The sequence below is a fragment of the Magnolia sinica genome, chromosome 1 (genome assembly GCF_029962835.1).
Source record: "Magnolia sinica isolate HGM2019 chromosome 1, MsV1, whole genome shotgun sequence".
Lineage (NCBI taxonomy): Eukaryota > Viridiplantae > Streptophyta > Magnoliopsida > Magnoliales > Magnoliaceae > Magnolia > Magnolia sinica.
The window spans coordinates 138,399,519-138,422,743 of record NC_080573.1 but is presented as its reverse complement, the minus strand read 5'-3'; the positions used below and the strand labels follow the sequence as shown (position 1 = coordinate 138,422,743).

General features: G+C 39.7%; 1 protein-coding gene across 1 annotated transcript; it reads left to right on the top strand.

Moving 5' to 3' along the window:
• Positions 1–15,024: 15,024 nt before the first annotated feature.
• Positions 15,025–17,832, top strand: LOC131220593 (cytochrome P450 93A2-like). The gene is made up of 2 exons (XM_058215424.1): positions 15,025–16,009; positions 17,181–17,832. The coding sequence occupies exons 1-2, from the start codon at positions 15,113–15,115 to the stop codon at positions 17,820–17,822; spliced, it is 1,539 nt and encodes a 512-aa protein (XP_058071407.1). The 5' UTR covers positions 15,025–15,112; the 3' UTR covers positions 17,823–17,832.
• Positions 17,833–23,225: the final 5,393 nt, after the last annotated feature.

Sequence of the window (23,225 nt, the reverse complement as noted above, 5' to 3'; positions counted from 1 at the left end):
CAATACAGCAATAGTCTGTAAAAATGCCAAAGAGTGGATGGTTAGGAACTTCCACTTGGTTCAGGTTCCAATAAAATGAGAACTTGTGAGATTGTTGACAAATTACAAATGCAAATCAGATTTTATCCTAGATATGAAATCACAATTTTCATTTAATATTGGCTTGAAGGTTTGGACTGACTGCACAGTTCAGACTTCTTGGTTCATCAGTGTTCTCTGCTAACAAGAAAAGATTAGAATATTGCCACCAAAAGGAACACATGTTACAGAACAAACAATCACATGGAAGAAGAGCACATGCAAAATAAATAAATAAATAAATAATCAAACTGGCCCTCTCATATGGTATGCGAAGGTGAAAGATAACGGCTTTCCCTCAGTGTTGGTATTTCATATGCGGGATGTCAACATCAGATCTCCACTGGGACTCAGAGTTACCCTTAGACGAAACTCGTTAACTGTAAATGACAGCAAAATACCATATTGATTAAGCCAATTAAGGCACCATGTTTATTGTATACATTCTAATAGCATCTACCTTCGTATTAAATTATGTAATCAAACACAAACACAAACACAAACATGACACCTGTCCAGATTATAGTAATGCGAACAAAAGAAGATATGATGATGTCCATTTGCTAATCAGTGTACCAGTGGGGCCTTTTCAACATCCAGCCAGATGTAGATCATCAGTTCCCTTTTCAACATCCAGCCAAATAAAAGCAATCAATCATCGTGAAAAAAAAAAAAAAAAAAAACCTAAATGAAATGATTGCATTAGATTATACAATTGGAATTAAAAACCCAAAAATCCAAAACAAACCCAAATCAATTCCCTAGTGATTTTGGAATACTCTGCTTGGATAAATATTTTGTAGTGGCAATAATCCATTTGCAACCTGAAAATCAAAAGATGAGTATGGACTCGAATATACAGTATGAATCGATTCATCCTACTTGATGGATGTGCCTTAAAAGAGGATTCTCAATCCTCTTTGTACCAATATCCTTAGCATGGCTCTAAACATTTTTAAGAACATAATAAAAAAATCAACGGATATACATCTTTTGAAATAATAAGTTCATTCGAACCAGCACGTGCATCTTATATGTGAACATAGGCCGACTGAAAACAAGAACCCATTCTAAAACCTCATCTGGAAAGGAAGAAATGTGATTCTCAACACCGCTGTCTGCTTCCACCGACTGCATTTTCCTCTTAGACGCCGCCATTGCAGAAAGAAGAAAAAAAATATATCTTTGAGCTTGTAGTATATGAATCATTTGTGAGGCCACAAAAATTTTGTATCCAAGTTGCATCCATGTTATACCAGTGCCTTATCCATGCCATATCTAGTGAAAATAGAACCTGAACTTCGAAATCCACTCAGGCACTTGTATTGAGCTTTTACAATACAAGCAATGAGAATATTAGGAAGCTAATAAGCATGTAAGTAATGAGAGTACATAGAATGGAAAACTAAACCAACAGCTACACTATGTTCACAAAACACTAGCTTTAAAAACAACCTCCACTTTCAGCATGTAGCTTTCAGTAAAAATCAAGGGTAGACATCTCTCTAAACTATTTTCTTTGGTGTGACCCATCTGAATCACAAGTCAGCCTAATATTTTGGCCCTAGGCCTAAAGTGGGATTCTACATCTAATAGCCGGGGTATGTTTCAAATAAACATCACGGTGGGCCACGCCAAAATCAAGTGGCACCTTCTGTATCCAAACTGTTCACGACCAATCAATTGATACATTTAAAAAAGAAAATGCCTCAGGTCCAACAGGTTGGAACAGAGGTTATGGTCCCACCCATAGGATAATTTCTAACTTATTAAGTGCATGGGACATCCAACACGTTCAATAAATTAGACCCACTATGTGGAACACTTTGTGCAATAAAACAGCCCTATCCACTCATCAAGTAGACCATAGTTGTATTTTCTTATTTGTCAATGGCTATACACTATTTTATATGTTGTAGCTCAATTGATGAATGGATAGGGCTAATGTTTTCACCAAATGATCATCATGGTGTGGCCAACCTATTAGGAGGATTAGATGTCACAAGGACTTACCAGGTTGAAAGTTGTCCACTCAGTAGACTGTAAACTAGGGCCAATCGGCTGGACAGTAGACCTTAAAAAGGGGTGCCCACTCGTGATTTTGATAGGGCCCACATTGATGTATATGTAAGATCCAACCCACCCATTAAATATGTAATCCAACGTTAAGCCAAGAAACCAAAAATCAGGCTGACCTGTGATTCAGGTGGGCCGCACCAAAGGAAAGAGTTGGAAGAGACGTCCATTGTTGACTTTTTACAGGGACCATTGTGATGATTATATGAAATCCACTCCAACCATTAGATGCCACACCATAATTTAGACATGGGGCCTAAAAATCAGGCCCATCCGTGATTCAAGTGGACCACACCAAGGGAAACAATTTCGAGGGCAAGCACTGCCTTGTACTTTTTTTCCAATTACATGGTCTAGTATCATAGATTGGCGCACCTTGTGGTTGGTGTGGACTTCACATACGAATCATGGTAGGGCCCACTCAACCGCCAACCATTTGTTCGTACAATCCACCTAATAGACGTTAAGTAATCTAGCGGAAAGGTCGACAAATGATAATACTTAGATTAATGAGATAACCTTTTGAAAACCTTTTTGAAAAAGGTACCAGAATGCAAATTTAGTATTAATTAGGTAGTTTTTCTATATACAAAAATTTAAATTAAAAAAAAAAAAAAATCCATTTAATTATTATGAATTGAAAATATTTGGAATGGTAAGAGAGATGTGTGTGTGTGTGTGTGTGTGTGTGTGTGTGTATATATAAATCTTGTATAAGTGATATGAAACATAACTCAGAGTAACTGCATTACCAAATACTTCATTGGTTAAGGCCATTGCCTCCTTTAGTTGACGTGGCGGGTTTGAATCTCCCTCCCAACATAATTATTTTTAATATAAAAAATCAACACTTAGGCGAGTGACTTGGATCGAGTCGACTCGATGAGTCTCTTTGGGTCCAGGCCCAGTACCAAGTTTCCCAGAGAACTTGAAATCTTGCCGAGTCAAGTTGACTAGACCTATTTTCAAGTCATTTCAGCGAGTTTTAAAACTACATTAACTATGCTATATCTGCAATCTTCAGCATAAACTATTGGCCAAAAATTGGCGTAGGACAGCCATCATCAGGCAAGAAGCACTAATATTAAGTTCAGAAACCCCATTAAGAATTCTGATACAGTGCATGATTGATGATACAGAAATGGTAGTTTCTCAAAGAACGGTGTAACGAAATACACTAACATAAAAGGTTATTATCTATACCTGTGTCAGACGACTCAGCATGTGGAACAGAAGTTTCCTTTCCCTCCAAAGCCTCATCTTCGAAATGCTCTCGTCCCTCGAGCAACATACTAAGATATTTGTACATGTTGCTTTGAATCATGAGCTTCATATCCTGCAACTCTTCGGGAGAGAACTTGTTCCCATATAGATATTTTGCCTATTTAACGAAAAGGAAAAAATGATAAGTTGTTGGAAAGTCTTCTTTCTCCAAACTAAGTAAAAAGTAAATTTTTGAGGAACAAATTGAGCACTAGGGTTAAAGATTTGAAATCTGGGGCATCAAAGTAAAAAAGACATTTTTCTCTTCTTTTCCTTTAAGGGTAAAAGTAAAAAAAATAATGTTTTTTATGTAAAATAAAAAATATTGTTGCCACAAAATAGTGGAAACTGACTGCATACTATTTGCATGTTATCTATTGTATAAATGAGATTTAAAAGGAACCTGCTGGAATTTCCCACTGAAAACTAACAGTATATATGAAAATCTGAATGTGGTTATAACTTATAGCTGTCAATCAATACAAAGAAATCATAGTCTCATGTTGCATTAGGGCAAGTTCCTAATCCACCCGGTTCATCCAAGCAGGCTCCATGGTTCAGTGATCTAGAATGTTGATCTGCTTCGCCGCGTCGCTGATGGGAGATGCCTCCAAAAGCCTTCCAGATTGAAAGATCAAAGTATCCAATCCTTGGCCATTCTCTTCCGTTGGTATTGCTGTAATTTCTTTTTCTTTTTCTTAAACCATCTACTTCTATCCTAGTGATCAGACATTAGGATATTTCTACATCCACAGCAGGGCCCATCAAATCAATAGTCTGGATCGCCCAACTCTGTTTCCCCTTGGATAGACTGGGCATATGCAACAAATCTGGATAGTGTACATGTCCTGAAGAATCAGGATCCTGCAATTCATCACCATATACCGGAAAATGAAAGCTTAAAATACTCTTGATGTAGCAGAGTACTTTATGCAAAAGAATCACAACCCCAGTTATATCCTACCATCTCATTTTCAAAACCCTAACGTTATGGTTTTTATTTCCTAATAAGCTCTATTTGGATGGGTATCTTGCACGTGAGTGAGATGGCATGTGAGAGGATGAGGTGTGATTAGAGTAGATTTGTTATCTTTTTGTTCTTTTTTTTTTTTAATTTGTTCTTAAACATGGTGAGTCTAGGCTGTTAAGTAGCACAAAATAATATGCAAATTCACAGAGAACTTTCATTAAAATAGTGCTTCTTGTACTAGGAGGCAGATCTACCCTAAGTGGATTAAAACTAGCGGTGTACATCGAGTCGAACCGAGACTTGGCTTGAACACTGACTGACCTCAGCTCGAACTCGGCTTGGCTCAGTTCGGTCAGCAGCACGGGCCAGCTCGGGCCGAGTTCGAGCCGAGTTCGCCATTGAGGCATTTCCACAAACACCTAACTGCAACTTCAAAAGCCCACTGTTTTACAAACAGAGGCAATGGTTTTATTGGTGTTTTATCAAACACCTTCTAAGTAACATAAAAACTATAATAAAAATAAAAAATAAAAAATAAAAATAAATAGAGAGAGAGAGAGAGAGAGGTATTTGTTTAATGTACATACCTTGCTTGCCACTGGCCAAACCTTCCTTGCCACCAGCCACATTTCATTGAGTCATTTTATCAAACAGTTGGTGAGCAACATCAATGGCAAAGGTAGGTAGGTTAGAAGAGGAGGCCCAACAACATTCTAAATCCCTACGTAAAATCAAGGAGACACTTGCTGCCATGAGCCTCCAATATAAACATCTTCAAACCCATCGATTCCCACATTCCTGAAACCCTAACGCAACAATAAAAAATAAATAAATAAATAAATAAAGAACCAGCAAATTCTTTTAAAAAGGGATGAATTGGTACTTACAGCAAGAAGAGGCGACTCCTTTGCAGACAGTCTCTCCATCTCTTTTGCGTAATTGACCGAGGCACCCTGAACTGTCTGCTGCACCATGGCTCTGCAACCTCTGCCACTCAATTTTCCAGGATCCCGAGGACAGAATCCAGTCATTTTCTGGCCATCTGGTCGTACGGAATCCTCCAAAAGCAGGAGTGAGATCGAGAACGGCAGCCATGAAAGAAGAAAAGTCCAGATAACGGAGAAAGAGATTTCAGACAGAAATCAGAGGGTTGCGGAACTTGCGGTATTTATAAAAGGAAAGAAAGGGAAAACCAGAGCCGTTGAGAAATGAAAAGATCGAAATCAATGGGGGTAGGAAGGAGATGGGGATTTTGAAAGGGGCTGGGTGGGAAGCTGGCGGACCTTAGATAGAAGAAATGAGAAGAAAAACGAGAGAGGAAATCGACCTATGAGAGAGAGGAAATCGACCAATGACGAAATGAGAAGTAAAAACCGGGGAAAGAGAGTACGGATGGGGATGGGATATATTTAAGACGCGGAATGCTCAGCTGCTGCGAACAGAAGTCCTACGGACTTTTTTTGAGAACTCATCACACGTGATGAGTCTCGAAAATCTGAACCGTCCATGTGAAGCAGAACCTCATAAAATCCCCCAATACCAGTTTTTACTTTGAACCAAAACTTTGGTGGGCCATGAAAAATGAAAACAGTTTCTTCTCTTAATTTGCATTTCTCTTTGCTATGGCCCACCAGAATCTTAGATCAGGTGAAAATTCGTCCCCTGGAGTTTCATGGAATTCCACATCTTATAGACCGTTCAGATTAGACGAAAATGACACGTGTGAAAAGGTACACACGTGCATAGGTACCTACACGTGTGCAAAGGTACACACGTGCATAGGTACGTAGGTACGCTAGCGTCTAGTAAGACCATTTAGGAGCGGTTGGAAACCGTTTTCAATCAGAAACGGCCCTACACCATTTCTAAACCAGAGACCTGTCCATTCCTGAACCAAAGTTTTGGTGCAGTGAGAACAGTCAATCAACACTGTTTCCTATAGTATGGTCCACCTGATAATTGGATCTACTTCATTTTTTGGATCATACCTTGAAATGATCTAAAAAACCGGATGAATGGCATGGCTACATAATACATACATTAGGGTGGGTCCCACGGTAAGGGCCCGTCTCATGTGAGGCCATGGTAGTCTCACCTAATCCGTTCTCCCATACAAGTGTGCCAACGTGTGATGGTATTGTGCTTGTTAGATCTGGTTGTGATAGCTCTGGGTAAATACAGTTTTCTTAGATACCTCGCTTCAACAGTGAGGTCTTGGCATCAATTCCTTAGCAGGGGTGGCAAACAGTGAAGTGTGAACTGACAGTGGGGTGTACAAACAAGTTAACCAAAAAAAATAAAAAATAAAAACAGTTTTCTTCACAAAAAGAGATAAAAGAGTATTTCTCAACGGAGAGTGGGGACAGAGTTGTTGATGAGATTACTAATAGAAGGTTATTTTTCATTGTTAAATTTTTGGATGAATGGACGGCTAAACTTTTTCTTACATGCTATAGCCACGTTACGTATATGAACTGATTTTTATGTCAGAAGGTCTCCTAGATATAACATTCACCGTGGTCCAAAACTAGAGTTGGGAACCTCTGTCAGAGAATTCCTGTTACCCTAATGGTTTGGCGTCTGAAGCTGTTTTATATATTTTTTATTTTTTTAGTGAGTGGAGACGTGGACCAATGAGAATTTGGGTATCAGGAATTCTCTGTTGACCTGATAACAGAGGATCCGGACTCCCAAAACTAAGGCATGCCACACATAGCGAACTTAGAATATGGGGCCATTTTGACTTTGAATCTAGGGGGCGATTTTGACTTTGAATCTCCCCGCTCACAATCCTCTGCTCGTAGGGTAGTGGATTTTGAATTGGTTTTTGAATTACCACGTGTAACAGATTACTGTTATTCATGGCATCATTGTTCTGTTGCGTTCTAAACTGGTTGAACTCGGGAGATCGTCGGACACATGAGGGGAGGAGGGGATGTCCGAATGGCAGGTGTACTGGACTTACTGGCTTTAACGGCTGATATTTTGTATTTACAGTTAAAATCAAGATTCCAACCTGATGGACGACGTGGATTTACATATATAATATGGTGTGAGGCGTGGATCTTGGGTGTTTTCCTCATCTGTTAAAATGGGTTTGGTAGATTATTCCGGAGTTGTGGATGAAAGAGAAGCGGATTGGCTGGTTTGCCAGATGCCACTGACTTCGGTGTTGTGTTGATATCAACAAGTTCTGTGGCCCACCATGATGTACGTGTTATATCTACACCGCCCATTCATTTTACGAGATCATTTCAGGCAACAGTCAGTAAAGGAGGAAAATTCAAGGCTCAAGTGGACCACACCATAGAAAGCAGTAGGGATTGAATGTCTACGGTTGAAAAGTTGTGAAGGCCATAAAAGTTTTGAATCAAGTTGATATTTATGTTTTCCTTTCATCCAAGTCTGTGGGACCTTATAAACAGGTTTAACGGCGGATAAACATTATGGTGGGCCCTAAGAAGGTTTTAACCATGGACATTATTGTCAAAACTGCCTTCTTTGATGTGATCCATTTGTATTTTGAATCTGCCTCATTTTTTGACCCATGCCCTAAAATAATCTCGCAAGATGAATGGATGGTGTGGATATGATACATACATTATTTTGGAGCTCACATAACTTAGTGACGTCAACATATATACCACCAAGTTCGGTGACATGTGGAACACTGCACAATCCATTTCCGTAGCTAACATGGGAGCGGATTAGGTGCGGCTCCGGCCTCAAGAAAGATGGTGCAGCCCTGACCTTGCTGGCCCATCTTGATGTGGAGGGATAGAGGTGCGGCCCTGAGTTTACTGGCTCACCTTGTATATCCACGCCTTTCATTTTTTTTCTAGCTTATTTTATGATAGGAACTAATTAAACAAAGAAGCCAATTCAAATGGTTGTTTCAGGAAATTGTTGCATAGCTTTGAGTACAATGAATAGTTATGGCTAATCAAATAACTTATGGTCCCACCTAACCTGCCAAAATTTCCTAGCGCTCGTCAAAATTATTATATGGCCAGTGCACAATGAATATTTATGCTAACCAAGTAATTTGTGGTATCACCCGGCGTGCCAAAAATTGTTCGCGCTTAGTTTGTTTCCTATCACCTGTAATGTGCGCGAGTGTGCCAGAATCGATAAAACAGCTCGATCCAAACCGATCAACTTTAACTCCAAAATGTTGAAATAAGCCAATACATCCAATATGAACGTATATGACCAGATTCTCAGAAGATCGGTCACTTATTTAGCCACTTAAAGAATTTTATAATGATCATGCGATAAACGGAGGGTGGGTTTCTTCCTCCGAAGATGGGTTTCTTTGTGCCTTCTACAATAATGCACTTTTCAAAATATATACCGGTGTAATTAGACAAAAAGAAAAACTCACAATTGGTTGCTAGGAGCAACTACAAAAATTTGTCTCTTGAAATAACTACGTGATATCAAATCTAACATATTAGCATAGATTTGGATTACAACTAAAAACTATAGCTAAAAATTACCACAATTTGATTATCGGTATTCCTAAGATAAATTAAGATAAATAAATTGATAGATTTAATTTGATTTGATTGGTATGAGACCTTTTGCTCTATAGGTTATCTACTCTATTTATAGATATCTCCTCCAGCTTATTCTTTCAGATCCTTCTTCTATTACTCACACCATTATAGCAGTCAAAAATGCTCTCTATATTCTTTTTTATCATGTTTTCCTTTTATGAGTGGTCCTCTTCTATAGGCCAAATTCAGTTCAATTTCTTAGTCACTTTCTTTATCTTGAGTTGCATAGTTGTATTTCTTTCTTTGCTCGTTAAATTTTTGGATAACCTAGCGCATTACTTTGTCGATCATTCAATGATGTGTAAAACTAGATTTATGTCAACTGTAATTTTGCAAAAAACACTCTAAGTATCTTGAAAATCTTTTTAACCCCCCCCCCCCCCCTATTTCTCGTGCAATGTCACCTGTTATCCTTCCATTAATTTTTTTCTAAAATAATTTTTTTTTAAATAGAGTACAAAACGAATATCAAGACGTACGGAAAACATCGGTGGTTGATAATAATATTAATAAATTTATGGGCTGAAAAAGGTTTGGATCAAATCGATATTTAGTGTTTCCCTTCATAAATGTCTATGTGAACTTATTAAAAGGTTTGGATAACAAATAAATATTAGGATAGGCATTACAGTGGCTGCTGGGAAGTCTTTAATGGTGAGCACTCAGTATCCAGGGTTTCCTATGTTATGATGCACCTGAGATTTGGACCTATCTTACTTTTGGGCTCATTCAAATGTGTTTTTCCTATGTTCTGGTAAACCTGAGATTTGGATCTATCTTATTTTTGGGCTCGCTTCTAAAATGTGTTGTAAAAATGCATGGACAATTTCGATATACAATACATACATCAAGGTGGGCCCACTGTTAGGGCCGCACCTAATATTCTCCCAGCTAACAACCGTCGATATACAACACACGGTGGCTTCTGTTGATCCCATGGATTCCCAACTGTGGAACCCACCCTGATGTACGTGCCTTAAATCCAAGCCGTCCATCTGATTTGGCAGCTCATGTGAGGGCATGATTCTGAAGCAAATCTTATGTAGACCACGCCACATTCAACAATGCCTTAAAGCCGCCCACGCAAGCAGAGCATTTTCAATTGCAAGTAGCCACAGGAACTTGCACTTGCATGATGAAGCGTGCACGTGCGTGAATGGAACTAATAAATCATAGTAAACTGTGCAAGATCTGAGTCATTCAATAGGTTGGCCACATCTATATGTATTGCTATCTAAAATCAAGATCATAAATATGCCTATACTTGTAATAAAGATGCACAATTACTTAAAAGCTGTAGACATGACTAACATTGTTCCTTAACTTTTTTACGTATGGTGAAAATGAGAATCTTCTGATGGATGGAGTGGATGACATACCTACGATAGGGTGGGCCGGCAGAGATAGCGTGACCTACCGGCCTTGTCTAGAGTTCAGCAAAATGGACCTGATCCGACCTAATCCGGCCCGTTCCGAACAGAACTGACGGCCAAGATCAGGCCTAATCGGGTTGTATTTTCAGGATCCGATTCTTGTCAGGTCGGGTCCGGATAGACCTATATCCGGACCAACCCAACCCATATACCCGAACCGACTCGACCCGACCCGACTCGACCCGAATGGCGGGCGGGTAAATAAAATATCTTTTTTATTTTTTACTTTTTAGCCTAACATATTTCTACCTTGTTTTTTCTTACCCGACCATTTCCCCTCTTTTCTTACCCTAACCTTACCTGAACAACGGACAAGCGCTGCCCGACGGCGACGGACGATCTTCTTCCTCTCCTTCTTCTTCTTCTTCTTCAACAGTCAACACCCATTCGGCCGTTCTGCTGCCTGCTCCGTCAAAGGTGAGGTCCAATCAAGGATGCTTAGGAGCATCAGATTGATATGGGTTTTTCAAAGTGGTGAAGAAAGTGTGGACTGAACCAAATGGACGATTCAGAGTAGTTACCATGTGTTAAACCCACTAGATCATCTCTCTTTATTTTAAACTTCCATTTGAAGGCAACTTTCAATTGCCAATGCTCTTCTCTTCAAAATGGTCAGGATCATCCTTCCAATGTGATGGTCATGCCCCATCAAGAAAGGTGGAGTCTAGAGTTCCAACGATCGCAACATGTGAGGCCCATTGAGAGACACATGATGTATGGGCCTAAATCAATACTTACAAAAGGAAACTCATTTCTAATTCATTCATTTGAAGATCTACCCTATTAACATTCACATTGATTTTTTTTTTTTTTATTTAGGTCCTTTGCATTTCAAATTGAGCAGTGAGCACCATCCTATAGCTTCCTATCAAATGGATGCTTACAGATGAAGAAATTGTTCAATAGTCTAAATTTAACTTTTTATTTTTTTAAACTTTTCTTTTTAATTTTCCTAAAATCGGATACCGAGCTTCAAATCTTCGAATTGATGCTTTAAATGTTGTTTTGATATTTGCAAATGCTGTGGTTGTGGCTGGAAATGGGCCTTAAACAATTCCTTGCGGGAGAAATTTTGAAAGGAGAAGCAAGAAATGGATTATATGCCTAAAGGGGGATCTCCAGCAAGGAAAATATGCATATAAGCTGTAGTACTGACAGATGACTGACAACAAGTAGATAAGTGCAGCCCACTTATATTGACAGATGGCTGACAACACTAGACTTGTACATTGGAGTCTCGTTATGTCCATGTGGCTGTAGTATTTTCTTCTAGCATCAATATGTGGCCGTAGGATTGTTACCTGTAGCATAGGTGTATGTTATTGTCACAATTGTGGTGGGACACCATATAAATTTCAGCTAGAATTCCTCACTTTTACATGCCAATCCAAACAGATGAAAGGGAATGGAATTGCATATTTTCCACAGCAACTCTTGCAACATTACAAGCAAGTGAGAAGGAAATGAAAATTCAGTGGTTTTACCAAGGGAACAAATGCTTTCAGATTCCACTTTTCTTTTCCATTTCCACCTTTTGGTTTCACCCTATCCAAACAGATCTTAAGGATTTCAAGTTTGATTTCAATTCCAATGCATGTTTCCAACCAATTAATATTTTCTGGAGGGAATTTTGCATGCTTGTTCTAGAGTTTTGGGGTAGAAGAAGAAGTAGCCCACCTAAGAATTACAATGATTGTTTCAAAACTGGTTTTGACAAGCAATACAGAAAAATCAATATATGGTGTCCCATGGTGAATGATATTAAAGATGCAACTACATGGCTATTTAGTGCTGTATATAGTTGTAATGTTAATGTTTTGTATTAAGATCCCGCATGGAGCATTTATATGAAGTGATCTTACCCCTATCAATACAAGTGAGACTGATGGTTCAGCAATCCAAACCATTGACATGATGGTCTCAACCATGGGGGATCTCCAGCAAGGAAAATATGCATATAAGTTGTAGTCGTATATGCCTAACATCCTTTTGGGCTGATCCCAGGTATGGACTTTCCATCTGCAACTATAAACTGTAGTTGTATATGTAGACTATGGAATACAATTGTCATTTAACCTGCCATATTTTATGCAGTGACTTCGGGGATATATTTAACATTAAGCACTTCATTAATTCACTACGAGATGAAGTGCGGATTGTAAAATCACTTCCAAAAAAATTTAATAGGAAGATTCACAGCACCATGTTCTCAATGCTGCCAGTAAGCTGGTCGAGTGAAAAATACTATCTTAAATAGGTCAGAGTGAAGAAGTGATCATTTTATCACAACACGATTATGTAACACTCTAACTTTTCATGCCTTAATAAGCTCTTCAATTCCCTTTCACAATCCTTTGAAATTCTAGTTTACGTGAGCTCTTCAATTCCTTTTCTCTTTCATCATCATCATTAAGCCCTGATTCTGCAAGCAAAGAAGAAGAAGAAAAGAAGAGCTGCAATGGCCCTCTCTCTTCCTCAGATTCCACAAGAGCTACAATGGCCCTCTCTCTTCCTCAGGTTCAGAGCTGCAATGGCCAAATGAATCAAAGTACAAAATCTCTCTCTCTCTCTCTCTCTCTCTCTCTCTCTCTCTCATTATCGATCCGAACCTAGGCCAATTTGATCCGACTCGGTTTTCGTGACTGAGTCGGACTCAGATCGGTCTAGGGCAACATGGGTTAGGATCGGATTGGGTCAGAGGACCAGGACTCGGTCCCGGATCTAACCGAGTTCGGGTCAGACCATGCATAACTCGGACCTGGTCGAGTTGGGCCCAATTCGATTCAACTCGGTCCGATGCCCAGCTCTAGCCTTGTCCATTGTTTACATGACAGAGGGAGTGAGGAAGGGAAGATAATTAAATAAAGTAAAAAACAAAGCAAGTCTAGGGAAGGAAATAATTTAATGAAATAGTCAAAGCAATTGCTCTCCTCTACTGTGTGAGAGAAGTATTAAAATCAAAATCCTCTACCAAGTATTAAATGCGACAATCATGTCACTCAAGATTAGTTAGATGCTAACATGTATTATAGGTGAAATCCTATCCATTCATCAAGCGAGATACCCAATGTTAGGCTCTACGATTAAAAGTCTTTATGTTCCACGGAAGCGGATTGGCTGGTATGCTGGTGTATTGACGTCAGCAAGTTCCGTGGGTCCCATCATGAGGTATATATTATATCCAAGTCGTCCATCCATTTGGCAAGCTCCTTTTAAGGCTTGAACCGAAAAATAAGACAGATCTCAAATAGACCACTGCAAAAAACATTGGGTGATTGAACGTCAATCATTGAAACCCTTTTGGGGATTATAGAAGTTTTGGAACAATATGAAAAAAATTCTCCTCTTCATCCATGTATTTTTGACCTTATTAACAGATTGGATGGAAAATAAACGTTATGGTGGGCCCTACGAATTTTTTAATGGTGAAAATTATTATTCTTGCTGCTATTTTTGGTGTGGTCCATTTGAACTTTGGATGTGATTCATTTTTTTTCTAATGCTCTAAAATGATCTCGAAAAATGTATGAACGGTATGGATATAATAAATACATCATTGTGGGGCCCTTATAACTTTAACTTCATTTGAACTCTAGGTACAATTGGGAGTCTTCGCACGACAGCTATCTACATCAGCTATATAACTGGTGTGTGGTACACCACCCAATCTGCTTCGGGCGCGGATTAGGTACTTTCCCCGCCTCTTCGGAGCTCGGGACAGGCAGAGGCTCTGCGGGCCATTGAGGGTCCACCGTTATGTTTAAATTTTATCCAAATTGTCCATCCATTTTTCCATATCATTTTAGAGTATTGACTCAAAAATAAGAGAGATTCAAGTCTCAATTGGACCACACCAAAGAAATCAGCAGTGCTAAGGATGCTCACTATTGAAACCTTCTTAGGGTTCACCGTGTTTTTTATTTGCCATCCAACCTGTTGATACGGTCATATACACCTTGGTGAATTGAAAAAATAAATATCATCTTGAACCAAAACTTTTGTGGTCCCTAAGAATTTTTCAACAATAGGAATCTAATCCCCATCTTGTGATCCATTTAAGCTTTTGGTCTTCTACATTTTTGTCTCAATAATTTAAAATGTTATGGAAAATGGGATGGACGGTGTGGATTAAATTCAAACATCACTGTGGACCCTCAGTTGCCCTCAGAGCCTCCGCCTGTCCCGAGCTCCGAACTGGCGGGGGAAGTACCGAATCCACGCCCATCCGCTTCCCTGTTCCACCACACTAGGTGGGACAATAGAGCTTTTTGTCATGGTTTTATATTGCTCCTGCAGTGTGACAGATACGAATTTTTTATCTGGACGGTATTTGGGTTACATGGAGAATATGAGAAGGATCTTCCGATGGACGGAGTGGATACAATCGCAAACCATGGTGGTCCCAGAGATCGATCTCGGGTGTTTTGCGTTTCCTTTCCTCAAATAATCAACATTAACATGGGAAAATTAAAGTTGTTACTCTCAGTCTTAGGAATCAATGATCAGGATCATCAATGAAAGATGATTTATTTATTGAATTCAACGGTCAGGGTTATCATTGACTATGACGAGATAAATGCTTTATTACACTAAAACAAACACAATATAATAAATACCTCTAAATTAAAAAAACGTAAACAAACGTGCCCATAACCCGAATCTCCTTATAAATATGGCCATGCCCGTGATGAGCCCTCGACACCCAAAACCTGCGCACCTTGTGCACCAGAGCAATGGCCCCTCTATCCTACGCCATTCTCTTCCTTATCTCCCTCATCTTCATCTACCTAGCTCGAATCTTCTTCTCTAAGTCCCGAGCTCAGAATCGCCACCTCCCACCAGGTCCGCTAGCCCTACCGATCATCGGGCATATGCACATCTTCGGTTCCAGCCCCCACCATACCCTCTACAACCTTGCCAGACGTTATGGTCCGATCATAAGCCTACGGCTCGGATCAGTCCCTCACATCGTCGTCTCCTCCCCGGAAGCTGCGAGGGAATTCCTCCGGACCCACGAGCTCGCCTTCGCTTCCCGGCCACAGTCTATTGCGATCCGATACCTCGGATACGGAGGACACGGGTTCGCATTCGCACCTTACGGGCCTTACTGGAAGTTCATGAGGAAGCTCTGCATGTCGGCGGTCCTAAGTGGCCGGAGCCTTGGGAACTTCCTGCCCATAAAGCAGGAAGAGATACAAGGGTTCTTGCAATTACTGTCGAGAGCTTCGGCCAAAGGAAAGGCGGTGAATGTTGGCGAGGAGCTTAAGCTGATGGTGGGTGACGTGATATCGAGGATGTCGATGAGACGTCGGTGTTCTGGAACGGAAAGCAAGGCGGATGAAATCCGGACGTTGGTCGACGATGTGTCAAAGCTGCTTATGGAATTCAACGTTGCGGATTACATCGGGTTCTGCCGGAATATGGATTTTCTGGGGCTGGGGACGAGATTGAAGGTGACCCACCAGAGGTTTGATGAGATAATGGAGGAGATTGTCAGAGAACATGAAGAAAAGAAGGAGAAGGGGAGAGATGATTATGTGAAAGATCTGATGGATATCTTGCTTGAGATATCCGAAGATGAGGGTGCGGACATGAAGCTAACGAGAGAACACATCAAGGCTTTTATTCGGGTAAGGCTGGTATCCGTTCTTCCTTATCGGGTTTCATGAGATAGTCGCCTGGTGGAGCGACATGAAAGAGATGGGCTGATTGAAGCCGCATCATGGGCCCCACCATGATGAATGTCTTTTATCAATCTATCTATCCATTTCCCAGTAGATATAATGGATGTAAGTTACGTGCCTTACAACCAATCCATCTATACACGGGAAACAGTCGTGATTGAATCCCCACCATTAAAAACTTCACGGGGCCACCGGAACGTTTATTTTCCATCCAACATCAGCTCGATCTAAAAAACTTGTGGCCACTCCACACAAATATCAGCTTGATCCAAAACTTCCGTGGCCCACCATTAGTTTTCCACTGTTTCCTGTATCATGGTCTACCTGAGATTTGGATCTACTTCATTTTTTTGGAATCATGCCCTAAAATTAGTTTTTATAACAGATGAATGGCATGGATATGAGGTACATACATCACGATGGGCCGCATGGTCACGGATCCCACCCACCTGGGTCGATACGGGGATCCACCAAAGCCGCGCCCATCCCATTTGCGGACTTTTTAGACTCAAGGCAGAGAATTGCTAAAGTTTGTATACATGACACGTATGTGCTGGCCTGCTGGGTGTTTTAAAAATAAGAAATAAAAATCCCGACGCAATCTGATTAGGTGACATCATCACACACTGCATGTAGTATAGTGTTGACGTTGACCATGCACGATGCTTTACAGAATTTTACTACTTATAGCAAACAAGGGATCCGGATTAAAAAGCAAAAAACAAAAAAATCTCATCCAATCAAACTGTGTTTGTAAAGTTGTCTACCATGTTGCGTGTATGCGACAACTCAAGTCAGCAGGTAGGCCTCGCCGAGAAAAATGGACACACCAAAATTCACGCCATTTCAAAAAATCAGGTGGGCCAAAGCAGATTGTATAGTGACCACGAGGAAACTCACCAGATTCACGGTTTGGGTTTTACATATAGATCTTGGGTGGGCCAACACAGCTCGGACATACGATAATTGCCATTAATTGGATGATCAGGATCGTCATTGAGCATCATGGCCCATCAATACACTAGATAGACGGTTAAGATCATCCGACCATGCGATCAGTGAATAAAGTCATGAATGCTTGAAACCTAACGTGCAACATGTTTAAACGACGATGCAGGATATATTTACCGCAGGAACTGCTACAACAGCCCTTGGGATGGAATGGACCTTGGCAGAGCTCATCAACAATCCAAGGGTTTTAAAGAAAGCAAGGGAGGAGATCGATTCAGTTGTTGGAAAGCATAGGTTGGTCCAAGAATCTGACATCCTCAATCTCCCTTACATGCAAGCAATCGTCAAAGAAACACTTCGATTGCATCCAACGGACCCGATTATCATTAGAGAATCGATCCAGGATTGCAAGATCAATGGCTACGACATCCCTGCTAAATCGGGGGTCTTCATCAACATCTGGGCCGTTGGAAGGGACCCCAACCACTGGGAAAACCCTCTCGAATTCCATCCAGAGAGGTTCATCGATGAAAACGGACGGACCCAAATAGACCTCAGGGGCCAACATTACCATTTCCTACCGTTTGGGAGTGGCAGGAGGGGGTGCCCAGGTACAACACTGGCTCTACAACTCATCGAGACCACGATCGCTGCAATGGTCCAGTGCTTTGATTTGAAGATTGACGGCAATGGCAAAGAGGGTGGGGTGGTTGACATGACGGAGGCGCCCGGACTGACCCTCTATCGGGCACAGCCATTGATTTCTCTTCCCGTGGCCCGCCTTGATCCATTGCCGCTGGTCGAATAATGAACGGTGACGGATACTGAGATGGGAGTCTTTATTCATGCAGTGTGTTACTTTCTAGATTATGTATTTTAATTCATTATGTCCTATTCTTCTATTTATTACCCATCTGTGCACATTTGAGTTCTATTTACTGTAGTTTCTAGCGGAATAAAAATTATGCCTGATTTTTTGTCAAAAGCTTTCCCAGTACCTACGAGGAAGCTCCCACTTTCATGTTTGTAAGAAATCCACGGAGGCGGTCAAAACATGAGACAGATTTAAATTTTAAGTAGGCCACATCAAAGAAACAATGGGTATGGAAATGCTCACCGTTGAAACTTATCTAAGCTCGCTGTGATGTTTATACGTCACGCTAATACTGTTTATGAGTTCATTCCTACTTGGATGAATTAAAAACATAATTTAAAACTTTTGTGGCCCAACTAATGTTTCTATGGTGGAGGTTTCAGCCACAGTCTATTGCGATCCTGTAATTAATATACATCGGTTTCACATGCGTGGTATAATTAATATACATTCGATTGCACACAGCACGTGGGCCTCTCAAATTTAATGTACAGTCAGTTGCATGTCATCATTCGGTCTGTTCCTAGGCATCATTCTCCAATCTCCACCGTTATTTATACACTTCCAATCTCAGCGTTTATGCTGGCATACCACGGAGCACTACCGCGGCTTGTTCCCACACCGATTGCATCGTAAATGATGAAATGAACCATTAATGTTCTGGAATCTACACAACCAAGGCCATCTTGAGAAGAGTTTGTTTAATGGGTGATTGTGTGTGAAGAAATTACTTATTTTGGCTTAGATTCAAAACACAGGTTCAAAGGCTAAGATCATGAATGAAGCATGATTATCAGATCCCAGTTTCAATGACAACATGAACAGTTCAGATCATTACAAGGATGCAGGGTTGAAAACTGCTACGGTACTACCTTACGATACTGCGGTAGGTACCGTCGTATCGTATCAAAATCTAAGTAACCGTTGTATCGTATCAAAATCTAAGTAACAAGGAGGCATGTTGGACAGCAACAGGAAGCTAGTTGGGGCCACCGTGATGTTTTTCGGATATCCATTCCTTCCATCAATTTTCCCAGATCATGTAATGGCATGGGCCCAAAACTGAGGAGAATCCAAAACTCAAGTAAGCTGCACCACAGGAAAAGGAGGTTAAGAAAATGGCTGCCGTTGAAACCTAACCTCGGTCCACCGTTATGTTTACATGCCAGCCATACCGTTCATAAGGTCATTTCTACTTAGGCAGACTGAAACGAAAAAATAATTAGCCTGATTCAGAATTTTTATGGCCACACACTATTCCAACAATGGACATTCATTTTTTAACCCAGTCAATTGGTACCATAATCTAAAAAATATGACGGTGGGCCCCACCTAACTTCAGGGTGTCGTAAGCAATCTGCGTCCAGTAACAACCTTCAATTTGAAATCAGTGTTGCAATCCAAACTGTTACATCAGTGCTTCCATATTGTTGGTGTAGCACATCCCTTCAATTTGTAATCAATGATAGAATCAGGACCATTCAATAATTTTCTTTTGGTCTTCCATTTGATGGCCCACAAGTTGGATAAATTTGGACCGCCAGCGTTTGATCAGGCTGATTTTTGTATCTTCCCTTCGTCCCACTAAATCACGAGTTAATTAGCTTCAGAGCCTAATCGGTCATTCAACACACTACAAGAAATATGGTTTTTACCGACGAAACTTTTACCTACGAAAATAATTTTCGTAGGTAAAGATGACTTTTACCGACAAAATATAATTTCGTAGGCAAAAGTCATCTTTACCTACGAAAATTTTCGTAGGTGAAGGCTGTAAAGGGTGTTTTGACTTGAAAATTTACTTTTACCTAGGACATTAGATTTCGTAGGTAAAAGTCATCTTTACCTACGAACACTTCCGTAGGTAATGGGTGTTTGAAATTTTTAAAAAAATAAAAAATTGAAAAGTTTACTTTTACATACAAAATAAAGTTTCGTAAGTAAAAGTCATCTTCACCAACCAACCATATCATAGGTAAACGGTGTTTTGCATTTTTTAAAAAACAAAAAATCGAAAAGTTTTCTTTCACCTACGTCATAGAAGTTCGTAGAAAGTCATCTTTATTGATGACAACTTTCATAGGTAAGTAATATTTTGATTTTTTGAAAAAGCTAAAATTGAAGAGTTTACTTGACTTTTACCTACGAAACTTTCCGTAGGTATAAATATAATTTTTCATTCCAACTTTTACCTACAACTATTTTCGTAGGTAAAAAACTGTTTGGGACCGTTACCTACGAAATGTTTCGTAGCTAGAAATAGAATATTTAATTTAGAGTTACCTAAGACCTTTAACTACGAAAGTTTTCGTAGGTAAAAATATAATTTTTCTATAGTAATTTTTAACTTATATGAGATTTTTACCTACGACTATTTGCGTAGCTAAAAAACATGTATGACACTTTTACCTACGAAATGGTGTGTAGCTGAAAATATTATTTTTAACTTGAAGCGTTTACCTACGGCCATTTTTGTAGGAACCTTTCGTAGGTTAAAAACGTACATGAGGCTTTTACTTGCGAAATGTTTCGTAGGTATTAGTATAATTTTTAACTGAGCTAAGCTTTTTACCTACGACTATTTTCGTAGCTAAAAAATGTATAGGTCACTTTCACCTACGAAATGTTGCGTAGGTAAAAATATCAATCCTTTGCCTGCCTACGAGATGTTTCGTAGGTAAAAAACGTGGATAATCTTAAACTCTTGCTCTTTTTCTTCACCTATTACAATATAGCTCTTCATATTCTTCCTGATATGCACCTGTTATCTAATATATTTCATCATATTCACATTCACATTCACATCCATCTAAACCCACAGATATATACTATAAAAAATTTTTAAACAAATTTCTCAACAACTTATCGTTATGCTTGAGCAATCAATACAAGAATATACAAGTAAAATCATAAAACCAAAGATACTCAACAACTTATAACTTCTATTGAGAAAATAAAGTTCACTAACTTGGAAAACAAAACAAATTGAATCAAGCAACAAGCACAAACACAAGTAAATATGACTAACCATCCAAGTCCAACTAATCCAAGTCATCCAGCATGCACCTATACTGCCCATAAGTATGTGTATCAAAGCCAAGACAGGTGGATGTGCATAGACCAGCATCCATGCATGCATCAGAGGAGGTGTTGAGATGCTTCAAACCATCAATCTGTTTTCATCTCTAAAGGTGTTGTTTGCTCTCTTATTGGATGACAAGCCTTTTCCAAATGGTCAAGAAGAAAGTGACAAAGAAGAAAACCCTCATAACATTTGGGGACTAGGACTGGCTATTGTCAGCGCTATGATTTGCTCTTTGGGGGATGATCCATCTTGTATCGATATTGTGGAGAGCATGATTCCTTACTTTTTCGAGAAATCGTATTTGATATTATTCTATCTTTCCGCACCAGACGTCCCGACTGACGATCATAGCAAGAAGAGAGCCCGAACTCAGAGGGTACTAACCTCTCTAACAGCACTGAGAGAAACAGAGAACACCCTCATGCTTATCTGCATGCTCGTGAAACATCAGCACTCATGGAGTAAAGCCATGAAAGAAATGGATTCACAACTAAGAGAGAAGTATTCATCTTTTAGCTTTTATAAGCAAGGGACCTCATCGCATTGGAGAATCTCCACGTAGGACTGCACCTCTCTTATGTCCTCCGATATTAAAAGAGGAGGTCGAATCTAATGGAAGACCACCATCCATTGACAGCAAACATGGTTGGTTTATTCTTTCTGCTCTTGGTTGTGGGTCTGAAGCTCCCATCTCTTCAGTTTCAAGCATGGCCCTGTCTCTCCCAATCAAGGATCGAGCAAATGGAAGAGCTGATTCAATCCATAGAACATACTTCACTGATTCTGTTGCTATACAGATCTACAGAATTGCTTTTCTTCTTTTGAAGTTTGTGTCTGCAAGCTATGGCAGCAGCTAAAAGGGCAGAGGAGGTGGGATTCATTGATCTTGCGCATTTTCCTGAGCTTCCCATGCCTGAGATTCTGCATGGCTTACAGGTAAAATGATAGCATGCGTTCTTCCAGTACCGGTAAGGTTGCATGTGTTAAAATTAATAGGAATGCAGAACGGTTGAAAATACAGTGGCATGGTGCGCTTTTGCACTTAATGTAGTAGCAGTGGACATTAGCTTCTGCCTTAGAGGAAGCAGTTTGAAGAAGTGAGATAACAGGGCAGAAAAGTGGCTATAAGAAGTGGACTACTGTGATGGTTGACCTCCATTTTGAATTGGTGGTGACTCATCCTCACACGTGGCATTCATGTGCATCTATCCATACCATCCCGTAAGAAATGTTGTGTATGGATCATCTCTCTAAAATCACCCTGATCAAGAAATCTTAACCATCCAATTGATGGATGCCAAATGGAGGGTTAAAAGTAAATTGGTGAATGGTCCAAATTCCAAGGGCAAAAAGATGGTTACAGTGATATTCTTAGTATAACTTTTGGTTATGTGGTTCAGAGATTTGAACACTCTGGATTACCTTGAAACTGTCATGTGTATGGTTGAAGAGTCACCACCATTTTTTGTTTCTTTTTTCTTTTTTTTAAATGGTTCTGAATTATCACAGCATCCAGCTCGTAAAAAGTAGTAGCTTTCCAAGTAATGGCTCCACCTCGTAATTACCCAAGTGCTCTTTATTTTGGTTTGTAACCCTTCCATGTCCTTCAATAATGCATAGCTTAAGCAATTTGAGAAACTAATTGCATGCAAATTTTTTTCCCTACTTCTCATGATACATGGTAGAGATTCTAAAATGGAACCAGTTCATAAGAAATGCGTCCAGAAACCAAACTTTTTAAAAACAGCCTTTACTGAATTGTTTCTGGATGCATCAGGACATGAAAAGTCTTCCGATGCAGCCATTCCTTACTATGGGGGCTTATGGTCCAAGTTCTCCAGACCATTGGTCTGATGGGCCACACCATGGATGGGGGACACTAAAATTCTTGAAATTTTAAAGTCCCTAGCCATCCAATATTTTTCCCTTTTTTTTTTTTTTTTTTTTTTTTTTTTTTTTTTTTCTGAAATTCCATTGTATATTCTCCTAAATGGAGACCATTGATCAAAGTGCAAGGATTTCCAGCAACTCAACATATGTTTCAGAAAGCCTCCATATAAGATAAACTGAGAAATATAGACACAAAGATGGAAAAGAGAAGAAAAAAAAACCAACATCAAAAAATTCCATAGAAAAGAAATTAAATAAATACCAAGGACAGAAAAATTAATTTTTTTTTTATTAAAAAAAGGAATATAAATAGAAGAGGCATTGATGAGACGGATGAAGATTCAGAAAAACAAACCAAAGGA

Bases quoted from the DNA above. Each gene is read 5' to 3' on its own strand.
- LOC131220593 (XM_058215424.1), top strand. From the start codon at position 15,113: ATGGCCCCTCTATCCTACGCCATTCTCTTCCTTATCTCCCTCATCTTC. The intron at 16,010-17,180 runs GTAAGGCTGGTA...ACGACGATGCAG, and splicing joins ACATCAAGGCTTTTATTCGG to GATATATTTACCGCAGGAAC.